The sequence below is a fragment of the Hemitrygon akajei genome, chromosome 30, assembly GCF_048418815.1.
Source record: "Hemitrygon akajei chromosome 30, sHemAka1.3, whole genome shotgun sequence".
In the NCBI taxonomy this organism is placed as follows: Eukaryota; Metazoa; Chordata; class Chondrichthyes; order Myliobatiformes; family Dasyatidae; genus Hemitrygon; species Hemitrygon akajei.
Window position 1 is genome coordinate 11654517 of NC_133153.1, and position 12959 is coordinate 11667475.

The window sequence follows — 12959 nt, forward strand, 5'->3', positions numbered from 1 at the left end:
CCCTTCAACCCACTTGGTTTATGTCAACCATCAAACTCTTATCTACACTAATCCCACATATCAGCAGTTGCTCTGTATCCTTCTGTACCATAAGAACACAAGATATAGGAGCAGAATTAGACTGTTTTGGCCCTTCGAGTCTGCTCCGCCATTTCATCATGGCTGATCCATTTTCCCTCTCAGCCCCAATCTCCTGCCTTCCCGTATCCCTTCATGCCCTGACTAATCAAGAATCTATCAAACTCTGCCTTAAATGTACCCAATAACTTGGCCTCCTAAGGTGCCTGTGGCAACAGATTCCACAGATGCACCACTTTCTGGCTAAAGAACTTCCTTTTCATCTCCCTTCTAAAAGGGCACCCCTCTATTCTGAGGCTGTGACCTCTGGTCTTTGACTGCCCCCCCATAGGAAAGAACCGCTCCACATCCACTCTATCCAGGCCTTTCAAAATTCAATAGGTTTCAATAAGGTCATCCCTCATTTTTCTGAATTCCAGTGAGTAGAGGCCCAGAGACATCAAACACTTTTCATATGACAGGCCTTTCAATCCTGGAATCATTTTTGTGAACCTCCTTTGAACCCTCTCCAGTTTCAGCACATCCTTGCTTAGATAAAGGGCCGAAATCTGCTCACAACACTCCAAGAGATCCCTCACCCGTGCTTTATAAAGCCTCAACATTACATCCTTGCTTTTATATTCTAGTCCTCTTGAAATGAATGCTAACCTTTCATTTGCCTTCCTCACCACCTGCTCAACCTGCAAATTAACCTTTAGGGAATCCTGCACCTTAGATTTTTGAATTTTCTCTCCATTTATAAAATAGTATACCCTTTTATCTCTTCTACCAAAAAGATACCTTGGTGATACAAATGCTTGTCTAAATACTTAAAATGTTATGAGATAACCTGCATCCTCAACCAGAGTCCAATGACCCGATAGACTCATATCCCCTGGTCTGACCCAAAAAGCCATCTGCCTCTCTCAAAGATTCTGCCTGACATGTTAAATTCCTTCTGAAATTAGCTTTTTCACTCGAACTTCCAACATATGCAATCTCTTGTATATCTCTGGAGGCAGTTTTTTGATCAGACTGACAGCATATTTTAGAGGAGCTGACCATTCATCTCTTTGAACTCCTTCAACCAACCGCATCCAGGCTGATTTGCGTCTTAACTCCAGATGGCATTTCCATTTCTCATCACAGATACTGCCTGACCTGCTGAGTTCCTCCAGCAGTCTGTGTGCATCGCTGATGATTTCCAGTGTCTGTGGAATCTCCTGTGTATCTTTATTATGGATTTCCTAGCACAATGGCACTCCAGGCCCACTTTCACCACAAGGACTACAATAGTTCAAGGTAGTGGCTCCAATGGCAGCTCTTCTATTTATTGCAAATAATAAATAAATATGCAATAGAAAAGTGTAATATGTTCGAGGGATTGAATACACTTGCAAAACGTGCAGTAATCTTAAATATTAGGTACTGGTGATCATTTCATTCATCTCAAAGGGCCTTCTCAACAGTTATTAAATGTCTCTACTAATTAGGGGCACTTACAAATTATTCCAAAGGATTTCCATAATTAAAAATAATCTAATAAAAGTACTAGAATTGGTAAAACATTAAAAGTCACCTACTTATCTCCTGTACTTTGTTAAAGTTGGTAACCCCGTTTAAGTGGATTCAGGCTTAGATTTAGATTTATTTGTCATTTGTAGATCGAAAGATATGATAGCCGACGAGACAGAAAAGTTCTTGGCCCTCAGCTCAAAATGGATGTGGCCTGAGTCCAACAGCAGATTAGGAGGAAAGTTTTACCAGCACCTGATGCCCAACTCCCTCCTGCCACGTGCAGGCATGGAGGTCGGGCACAGCTACCCTGTGCATTGCAATTAAACAGCAACTGCTTTGGGAGTCATTGATTGTGGAGCAGTGTAATCAATGCAATGAACCCAGCCAGAAGATCAGATGCCGCTCCTGGAAATTGGATTGGACTTTGTTGAAGCAACGCATACAAAATGTTGGGGGAACTCAGCAGGCCAGCCAACATTTATGGAAAACAGTAGACTTTTTACCCCTTCATTAGGACTGTAAAGGAAGAGGAGTCCTGATGAAGGGTCTTGACCCAAAATGTCGACTGTTTACAGTTTTCCATAGATGCTGCCTGGCCTGCTGAGTTCCTCCAGCATTTTCTGTGTGTTGCTTTGGATTTCCAGTGTCTGCAGGTTTTCTCATGATTGTGGACTTAGCTGAAAACATGGAGGACAATTAGTGGGAGAGAATTGGAAAATTACAGGCACCTGGATGGAAGTGGTCACCCAGTCTTTGCTAGTTTTCCCCAGAGGAGCTCACTGCGCACTGACTACAACGTGCCACGTTGGAACTAGCGGAAGTAAACTGTTTGCTTCACTCACTGCAATGAGTTTGTACCACTTGGACGGCAGGAAAGGAGGAGGGACTGAGGTTTGGTGTGGATGGAAGAATGAACCAGAACATCCTCGAGGGATTGGTCACTTTCTATCACTGAAAGCAGAAGGCAGGGTAAAGAAAGTGACAGAATTGCAGAGATATCAGTTACCTGATATATTAACTCTCTCCACAGATGCTGTCAAGCCTTGCTGTGAACTTCTAACACTTTCTATTTTATTTCAGCTTTTTGATAAAAGGAGTATATTTGTATTGATAATATTTTGATCTTATCTTTGAAACTAACTTTAGTGGTGTAAGAGAGTGTGTAATGTCAAGTTAGCATTCTCTAATCAATTTCAAAATGTCGATAGGTGCCCTATAAGAAATTGGAAAGGTTAGATATTCTCTTAGAGAACTACTGGACCAGACTGCACCTCCTGGAAAATCCGCCGACACCTTTAAACTCATGGGACAATTGTGAATGGCTCATCTTGCGGCCTTCTGCCCCTGAGCTCTGCCTTCTGTTCAAGCTGTCATTGATCTGAACAACATCCTAATGGTTTTGACATTCGGAGACATTATTAAAAAAGCATTACTTAAGATTAAGTTATACAAAATAAAATTTAAATTCTTGAAAAATAAACAAGTCATTAAAACACAGAAATAATTAAAAACATTAGCTTAGAGCAAAATGCTTTTAGAAGTGTTCCCAGGCCATTCTGATACGGCATTGATGGTGATTCCCAGGATAATGTTGGACAATCTTGTCAAGGTTGCTGCCAGGGAGTCCAGCGGCAGGTGAATAGACATTTGAGAAGGTTGGTACTTAGGGTGAGCATTGAATAGCTTGCACTGATGGCACAGTTACTCCCATTGTTTTTGAGCATGGTAACTGCCTCTCTGGACCCACAGGTCCACTGTTCCTGTCCCCTGTGAGCCTACTTCCATCATCAAACACTGCAATCAAAGCTGTCTGTTCCTTTCTCTTTCATGTACTTATTCAACTTCCCCTTAACATCACGTATTAACCCTCTCAAATCCCCATGCAGTATCACGTTCTGTACATGTTGTCCTTGTGTGCAAACTAAGGCTTTGCTTTAGACATTTGAACATATCAGTTCATTAGCCTCTGCAGCAGTTAGTTCAACTTTTGCTCTTAACTTGGGCCTAGTTAGTTTGTCACTGGAAGATTTCAAGACCTTCTCCTTCCTGTGAATGACCTGAATGTACTGGTCGGTGCTGCTATTTTGCTGATCGCTGCTCGATGCTACAGATAGCGAGTCTGATTCAGTCAGTGACTGGTCTGCTTTCTGCTTCACTTTCAACTTGCCGGCAGGACCCTGCTCTTTGCTGCTCTGCTGGGTGTTCGACGTCCCGGGAGCAGCATGATCCTGCGGTAACTCACGCTCTTCGTGGTACGATTCGTACTGAATTTGGGCCAGGTCCTTCCCGATCAGCAAGCGACTGTCCTTGCTGTCACCGATGTAGAAGCGAGTTGGCTGGTGGAGATCAGACAGCGAGTGGGGGCGAGGTGACCTGCTAAATGCCCTTTGTTCCATGTCCTCTTCGTCTTCCTCCTCGCTGAAGTGCATCTGCGAACCTGCCCTCTGTGTTCCGTGCACTGAAAACCTTTTCATGCTTCTTGGCAGCATTTCCACCACCTCCCTGGACTCATCCACCTTGAAATGCTTTGGCATCCGAGTGTTTGGACGCATTAACCTCTTCCTCGATCCACGCTCATTGACGAGTATATAATGGGCTGTGTGGACTCTGCGGCCGAGAATTGTCTGTGGGGGACCCTCTGCTGGTGAGTAGCTCAGCGGCCTGATGCACTTTCTAAATGGGACATCAGAACGGACGGAAGAAGGCCTTGCTCTATAGAGGCCACCTGCAGCTCCTGGCATGGGACCTGGATGCCTGACGAGACAGTAAAGATAAAATAAAAACACCAGTGAGAGGTCAGGAGTAGAAAAATTCCCTCAGGCGTAAGATTTTCTTTATTCCTTAACTTCCCATTTTCTGGGGTCATTCTCATTTCCCAGTTTGAGACTTGCCTCTATTGGAGTGAGAATTGATTCTACAGTGTCAGTCAGTGTTAGGAGAGGGTGAGAACTCCGATGCGGACTGTTTCACAAGGTATATTTTAACATCTACTCTTTCACAGGATTGGGTCACTCCAGGTTACACTAAATCGTAACAGCACATTGGCTGTTTAAGAGTCATACTCCAAGAGGACCACAACTTCGTCGTGGTTTGGAGGCCTGCATGCCTCAGTGACCCAGAGAGCTATGTTGTCTGGAGACAGGGCTTTATGCTTTGGCTCTTATAGACAATAGGTGCAGGAGTAGGCCATTCAGCCCTTCGAGCCAGCACCACCATTCAATGTGATCATGGCTGATCATCGACAATCAGTACCCCGTTCCTGCCCTCTCCCCATATCCCTTGACTCTGCTATCTTTCAGAGCTCTATCTAACTCTTTCTTGAAAGCATCCAGAGAATTGGTTTCCACTGCCTTCTGAGGCAGAGCATTCCACAGATCCACAACTCTCTGGGTGAAAAACTCTCTTGGTAGGGTCAACCATGCCAAACAGGTCAAGACTAAGAGTGGTCCACCGGTCCTCCAGGCTTGGTGGGGGGGGGGGGGGGGGTGGGTTTCAGCTCAGGGCTAACAACCCTGACTGGTAAAACAAATAAAATTGTTACAGAAACAGCAATGAAGAATCCTTCTATATCTGGGTGTGATGGTATTCCTGAGTCTCCACGCAGAACGTACACGACTGACAGCAGTGAAGACTGAGAAGCTACTGACGTGATGAAGAAGTTCTGAACACCACTAGAGAAGGTGGACCTTCATGGCTGTCCTAAGCACTATCAGTGGAATGGGCAGTAAAAGAGTCACAATGTTAGTCTGGAGCTTTATGCCCACTATTATTGACAGCAATCTTTTCAAAAAAATTTGATCAGATGGATTTATAATCTCAGCAGCTGTGCTGAATTTCCAGATCCCCTGGAGACACAAGACAGCAAAAGCTGGAATCTGGGGCAACAAACTGTTGGAGGAATTCTGTGGGTTGAGCAGCAACTGCAGGAGGAGAGGAATTGTCAATGTTTCATGTTGAAACCCTGCATCAGAATCCGGGGCAAGCCAATTCCTTTCCTCCCACAAACAGCTCTTGTTTTCAGCAGACTGTTTGTTGCTCCAGAACCTTCCACAGGTGACAGATACTGTCGCATGTTCTGCTTGCAATGATTCAGGGAGATGACATGGTAGCTGGATAGAGTGTCTGGAGGATATATGGCAAAATGCAAATTAAAATCAATGCCGGTCAATAATGACGTGTAATATCCAGGAGATGCAGAGTCCCAGGTCAGATGACGTCTTGCTAACCTATTGATGGGTTATGGAATGCCGGTAGATTGGTCAGACAAGTTAGATTTTGCCGGGGTTGAAATGGAAAACCACATTGTTTCCATACTTAAATCATTGGGTTTCCCCAGGAGAAAGGATAGTTAGCGGGATGCTTTCAGGCTGTTTGCAGTGATTGTAAGACACCAATGTAAAACAACAGCGAGCCTTAAGAATGAGTTGGAAAATCTCAGTCAGCGCTGTATTATTCAGAGAGACTCACTATCAAGTCAAGTCAAGTCGAGTCAACTTTTATTGTCATTTCGACCATAATTGCTGGTACAGTGCATAGTAAAAATGAGACAACGTTTTTTCAGGACCATGGTGTTACATGACACAGTACAAAAAACTAGACTGAACTGCGTAATAAAAAAAAACACAGAGAAGGCTACACTAGACTACAGACCTACACTGGACTGCATAAAGTGCACAAAAACAGTGCAGGCATTACAATAAATAATAAACAGGACAGTAGGGCAAGGTGTCAGTCCAGGCTTCGGGTATTGAGGAGTCTGATAGCTTGGGGGAAGAAACTGTTACATAGTCTGGTCGTGAGAGCCCGAATGCTTCGGACTCTTTTCCCAGACAGCTGGAGGGAAAAGAGATTGTATGAGGGGTGCATGGGGTCCTTCATAATGCTGTTTCAATGGCTCAGGGTAGGGTTGCAAAGCTGGAGGATAAGTATACAGAGACAGCTTGTCAGCTTATGTAGCTTGAGCACTAAGATGCTGTGTGCTGAGCTGGTTGACAGCCCAGCCCTGTTAAGGTTTGAGCCATGATGAGGTGGGGTGATGATCCTACTGTGGGGCTGGGAGATGGAGATGTCTGGCTGGATGATGAAAGGGAGGGAGAGAGGTTGGCATGGATCTCCGAAACAGTATGGGCCAGGCGGGTAATCATGCACCCCCACGCCTGCTGTGGCGGGCATCGACTCACGGCTTCTTCCTCTCAGGAGGGAGAGGAGGATCAGGAATGTGTGAGGGATGGTACAATGGACACCTTTGAGACAAAAGAGCTCAGAGAATTTTCTGCTGAAGAATTAGCGAGTTTAGAGGATAGGTGTAGATAACTGGCTGGGGAGTCTTTGGCCATCTGGTTATTGAAGATATGGGATGAGGAGGGTACTGGAGTGATCTATCTAACAGAGGGAGATGGGTGCTTTAGGGAGCCTATCATCCCAACACACGATCAGTGACAGCCTGAGAACACTGCTTGCTTCCCCTGAGCATAATGCATCACTCTGGTTTTGAGTAATACTGCAGTTAAACATAGGTATCCCACTCTTAATTCAAAACCCCAACCGAAATGGGGCACTCAACACCAATGGGCTCTTACCACAGAAATATACTGTGATAGAGGTAGCCCGCCAGAGAATATTGACTTGTGGTTTTTCCAATAAAAGGGGTGGTGCTATCTTTATTAGCACCAGCTGTTGGGCTTAAGGGACTTGAGCCTTAATAGCCTTGGCGGAGTAAATGATTTAAAGGCTGGTATTTCCCTACGTACCATTGGAATGTCCCGACTCTTAAAGTGAATTCCCCACCTGACAGAGTGTTGCTGTAGGTGGTACGTACAAGGTGTACGGTGGCTGGCAAGTGTCAGCAGGAACAGTATCCTGGGACGGCTGTGTCAATGCTAAATGGTGTTGTGCATCGACTGTTTATTCATCTCCATAGATGCTGCCTGGCCTGCTGAGTTCCTCCAGCATTTTGTGTGTGTTACTTAGATTCCCAGCACCCGCAGATTTTCTCGTCCTCATGAAGTGGGGCACTTGTTGGATGCTGAATGGCACTCACTGGATATGCAGTTGCTAAGCCTAGCCGTGGTTCCCACAGGGTGGTTCAGTTGATGTATGGTGCCATACGACTACCACCCCAGTGCCCTGGAGGAGCACCTTGCCCATGCTGGTCAGTAAGAGGGCTATTACAAAGGAAGGTTTTGAATAATAGCCTTTCTCAGCATGGTACGGCCAGACTGTCCTGGGAACTGATGCCTATGACCTTAGATTACCTGCTCGCAAAGGAAGGTGGTACTTGTACTGTTGCTGGCTAAGAATGCTGCACTTACATTCCTGACAGGTTGGAGAACATCACTCATGTGGTTGACCATATCCTGGAGTCAGTGTATAAGATTAAGTGGGGGACCAGCCCATTAGCTATTACATTCTGGGGTGGGGCTGGTGACCTTTTGGGGCGCAGAGAGGCTGATGGAATACTGTAGACTACTGGGTATTGTACTCTTGTGTATTACATGTAACTTAGGGAGTTTGCAAGAGGCATACTAGTCTGAGGGTTGGATCATTATGTTCACAACTTTTAAGGGGTGGAGTGTCCCACAAGGGATGGGTTATTCTAATTCTCAAAAGTTGCTTCTGTTGTGATTGGTTAGTTTAGAAACTGCAGCTGCTTTTCCCATTGGATAGCTGCCTGGTGTCCAGTTTCAAATATCCGGGGTATATAGAGAGCACGTTTGAGAGTTTTTTTCTCTCTTCTTTTGTTTAAGGCAAGCAGTGCACATGATCATTGGGAAGGTATGCTCTGTGCCCACTTTTAATTAGGTACGTTTGTTGAATACACGTCTGCTGAGTACTCAGCTTTGTAGTTTCTGTAACTTGGAGAACATGACTATTTGGTCAAATTTTTACTGCTTGTAAATAAAGAATTACTATACCTATTCACAGTCAATGTTTTCTGTCTCACTTGCCAGACCCGCAAACCTGATTCAGCATTACAGTAACTGACTGGGAAATTGTTCAATCTTCTAGGCATGGGAGTTCAACATTTGGCATCGAGATGGGAGAGTTTGGAACATGGACCTAGAATGTGCCAGAATGTGGACTGACGTTTGGAAGTTTGGGCAGGGGTTCAGATGGACCAGCTGATGTGGTATTGGGGTGGGAAGGGGGCGGGGTGAAAGGAGGAGAGTCTGAGGTTGGTGGGATTTGGAGAGGAGAAATTAGCATTCAAAAAAGGATTGCGTTTAGGAGCCATGTATCTATTCTCTGTTCGTTGGAGCCATGTATCTATTTTCTGTCTGTATTGTATTTTGTGGTGTGTTTATTATGGTAATCTGTCACATGGGTTGGGGCTCGGTAGAAACAAGTGAGTATAGTTATGTATTCTCACCTCGGCTTAGTTGTTTAGTTTTGAGGAGAGTGAGTAAGCCATGGGGAATGATACTTTTTAATGACCGTTAATTGGAATATTATTAGACTGTTTAAATTCTGATATCGCTAATTAGAATGCTTGGATACGTAGATTTGTACGCTAAGATCACTACATCGCTAATTTAGTTACATTAGTTTTTATTGATACAAGATCTTTGCTGGTTTTGTAAGAAAGGATTGAACATACCTTTGACGATTTGGGAATTTGTTATTTGGAAGTGTGTCATACAGTGTCGATTACTCTGGCTTAGTGTTCAGTGGTTCTGATTTGTTTTCAAGTAACCGCTACTTTGGGATTGGTAAATTTGGTATTTTTTGTTGCTCTGGGGGGAGGGGGAAATGAGGACCAACAGCAGAAGAGTAGGGGATTCGGGCTTTGTCAAGATGGCTCAGGAAAAAAGCTGGGGATGTTGGAGCCACGATTAAATCAGTCTCTTTTTTCACACTATATTGATCAAAATGAAAACCAGGAAAGTGTAAAATAAGCTGTCTGTTTTTCTGCCCAGTCTGAACTGCTCTCCATCATAACTCACAGTCATGATAGTTCAGAACCATGTTGAAGCAATTACTGAAAATAGAAATGCTCCATCTAATATACTGCTCATTTTATATTTCCTTACAGCACAGGAGGAGGTCACGCAGCTAAATCTATGCTGGCTGTCAGAGAAATCCTATCAATCCCATTCCTTTGCTTAATACCTTGCATGCCATCAATTCCCCCTTGCCCCTCAGTTCTCCAGCTAGCCACCTACACTAGCTGCAGCTTACAGCAACATTAACCTCCCAACATTGAAATCCTGTTGCAGATCTCCGAATTACTGGGTGAGTTCACAAATGCTCTTCAAGCTACAATAATTTCCCTTGGTGTATTGACACTAGGAAGCATGCTTTAAAAACTTTCTCAAAACCTGACTAATGCACATCAAAACTATTCAGTGGCTTCATACTATTTTCTCCTTAATCTCCAGTGATTTTAAAATTGTCAGAAAACAATAGTTAAAATGCTACCTTTGTGTGATATGCTCATTTTCATCTGGATTATTATCAGCTGAATTAGTGACAGGTTACCCTTGTTTAAATACATCAGGAAAAATCTTTTATAGAAATAGTAACATGAAAATAATTGTACTTTTATTGATTCATGAAGAAGATATATTTATGATGATCAAATAAATTTGATGAAACATAATTACCTAACCAACGCACAATTTCTGGATAGTTCCCGGAGCAGAAATAGTTAACACCCTAAACATTGGAACTGCCTTCCTGAACGTTTTCAGCCTCTTTTGTATAATGCTTCTTATCTGTCATGTATCTATTTTCTATCTGTAGTGTATTTTGTGTTGCGCGTTTATTATGGTAGTTAGTCATGAGGGTTGGGGTGTGCTAAAAGCGAAGAGCTTTGGTTACATGTTCATGCTTTGTCAATGAAGTTCAGTAGAGTGAGGGAGTGCGCCGGGGTGGTATCACCTTTTATTGACCACTTAACTGCGCCTAAGATTGCCTAATTAAGTAGAAGAAAGTTTAAGTACGTTTAATACACTAAGATTTCTTACTTTGTTATATCGCTTGTTTTAGTTTCATTAGTTTTTATTGCTTCAAGATTGTTTGTTTTACTAGTTTCTTAATAAAAGGCCAAATGTACTCTTTGACTTTGATACATTGTTTTTGGATTGGATTGAAAAGCATGTCATACAGGATTAACAATCCCCACCCCCACCACCGTGCTTAGTGTCCAATCGGTATATTGATTTGTTTGGGTCGCTCCTCCACTAAGATTTGGGTTATAAGTCTGACATCTCCCTATGAAGGGTGGGTTCACACTTCATCTGCTGATTTTCCAGTGAAGTGCACTGGTGTCTAGTGGTAACCCCACCCTTCATGGATTAAAGTAAGAGGCAACACTGCAAATGACCTGATTTCTTGTTCTCCAGAACCGCTGATGCCGCAAGCTCGAAGTTCATTCCTTCGAGAAAAGGGTAAAACAAATATAAAGCAAAATTTTAAATTAAATTCACACAAAACGTAATTACTTTGTAAAGAACCTCAGCAAAGTTCTTCTTTGTAATTTATGCACATGATGAGGAGCAGTTTAGAAAGAGCGCTCTAACCTTTGGGGGAAGTGCTCACTCCGGTGTTTCTGGGCAACGCTAGCAGCTGGGCTTTGTGCTAGATTAGTACCCCGAGGGGCACTGGCAGGACGATCCACCTGATGCGAAATGCTCTGAATGTGAGTCCCTGCACTGTTGGGGATGTCAAAGTTCATGATGCTCCCATTCCTCCGGGGCGACGACTGAATGGAGGACTCCTGACTTGTGGCGTCACTTTCATGCTCAGATTTCTTGTGGCCTTCCTCCAGGTGCTGAAATCTTGCTGTAAAAGAAGAAAGGTTTTTAGAAATTAAGCCAACAAAACTTTGAAAAAGGATTGTGCTGAAGAATGGTGTGCTCTCAGAAGCTTGAATCCCTAACTCAGGCTTGATCTGGACACTTTGTTGGTTTACAGTTGACAGTGTGGAAGATCTGACAGTTCACATTGTCCACGTTCTCAGAGTTACCTGATCTTATTCCAGCTTTTGCACTAAATGTGCAAATTCCTGGTAAAGATCCTTTCATATCCTTGTGAGAGGATAAAAGGCCAGATTCCATCTGGTTCACCTCTACCATCCTGACAATGATAATGGTGTTATGATCAACTGTAGCAATTGATCTCCATTGACTGATTGACTACATGAGGGAAACAAGACAGATTTAGGAACCATACATCAAAAATCACCTTATTTCACTCCCAAACATGATACAGTGATAAAGCACCATCTGAAACCACATCTATATTTTATCCCAAAATGCAATCTTCTGAAATAAATGATTTAAGTGTTTCAATAAATACTAACAGCTTTAACTAGCTCTCTGGTTACCGCATTCCCTAAGGAACCACATTCTCATTGTAATTGTGTTTCTCCTGACTGATGCTTGAATTACTTTGGACAATATGAAATTTCTGGTTGCTTGATGTTATCTAGTCCAGAAAAAAAATCTAAAAGCATCAATTATATCAATTCTCAACACAGTGTTACCGTGCTGTGCCCAATTCATCTAATCAGTCCATGTGAAACAGAGGTACGATTACATCACTGGGGCTATTCTACAGGTTGATATTTGAAGAAAAATGAGGACGAGCAGATCTGTAAGGAAATAAATATGCAAAAGTCATAGAGTAGTAGCCCCTTCTACATATAACTGGGTTAGTAACAGACAGGGCAGGAGAGGTTCTGAAGTGCCTTAGCTGGACTTGGTCCTGAGAGTTGGCCCAGGCTTAGCAGGCAAGTATCAATGAGAAACAGCAATCATAATACTGTATCGTAAAGTTTAGAATAGCTATGGAAAATGACAAAGACCATTTAAAAGTTGATATAGTCAATTGGAGGAAGTCAAATTTCAATAGGGTGGGCACTGTAAACTGAAATCAAAAGGCGGCACACAAAATTACAATTGAGCAATGGAAAACAAAGGTTTGATGGGAGAGATGGTGCAAGACACGTTTCCATGGTGAAGAAGGGTGGCGATATTAAAGCCAGAGTTCTCTGGTTGGTGAAAAAGATAGGAATTAAAACAGCAAATGACAGGTGCAAAGATGGTTAAAAAAAAGTGTAAACCAGATGGATTATTGAAAATTCAGCTGGAAAATGATTAAAAAAACAGCAGGAGAGTATGAGAAGAGACTAGTGTGTGAAGTACATAAGGGAAAGGTAAGGCTGATTGAAAACCAAAACAGAAACCTATTCACGGAGCCAATGCTACCAAATGAATATTTTACATCAGCCTTTACCACAAAAGATGCTGCGGCTAGGGATTTAATAAAGGACAATATTACTGAGATTCTGGAAGAATAAAGATGGCAAATTTCCTTCCCTCAAATACATCAGTGAACAAGCTATTACGACAATCAAGTGGATTCAGAATCAGAATCAGGTT

The 12959-nt window shown here is 43.0% G+C and overlaps 1 protein-coding gene across 4 annotated transcripts in view; it reads right to left on the reverse strand.

The window, feature by feature from the left end:
• Positions 1-1730: 1730 nt before the first annotated feature.
• LOC140718814 (transmembrane channel-like protein 3) overlaps positions 1731-12959 on the reverse strand; it is an 88738-nt gene continuing 77509 nt past the window's right edge. For all 4 annotated transcript variants that reach the window (XM_073032998.1, XM_073033000.1, XM_073032999.1 and 1 more), the window contains 2 exons: positions 11097-11358; positions 1731-4329 (listed from right to left, as the gene is read on the reverse strand). In XM_073032998.1, coding sequence (XP_072889099.1) covers positions 3510-4329; positions 11097-11358 — 1082 coding nt within the window. In that variant the 3' untranslated portion in view covers positions 1731-3509. The remainder of the gene's footprint in view (positions 4330-11096; positions 11359-12959) is intronic.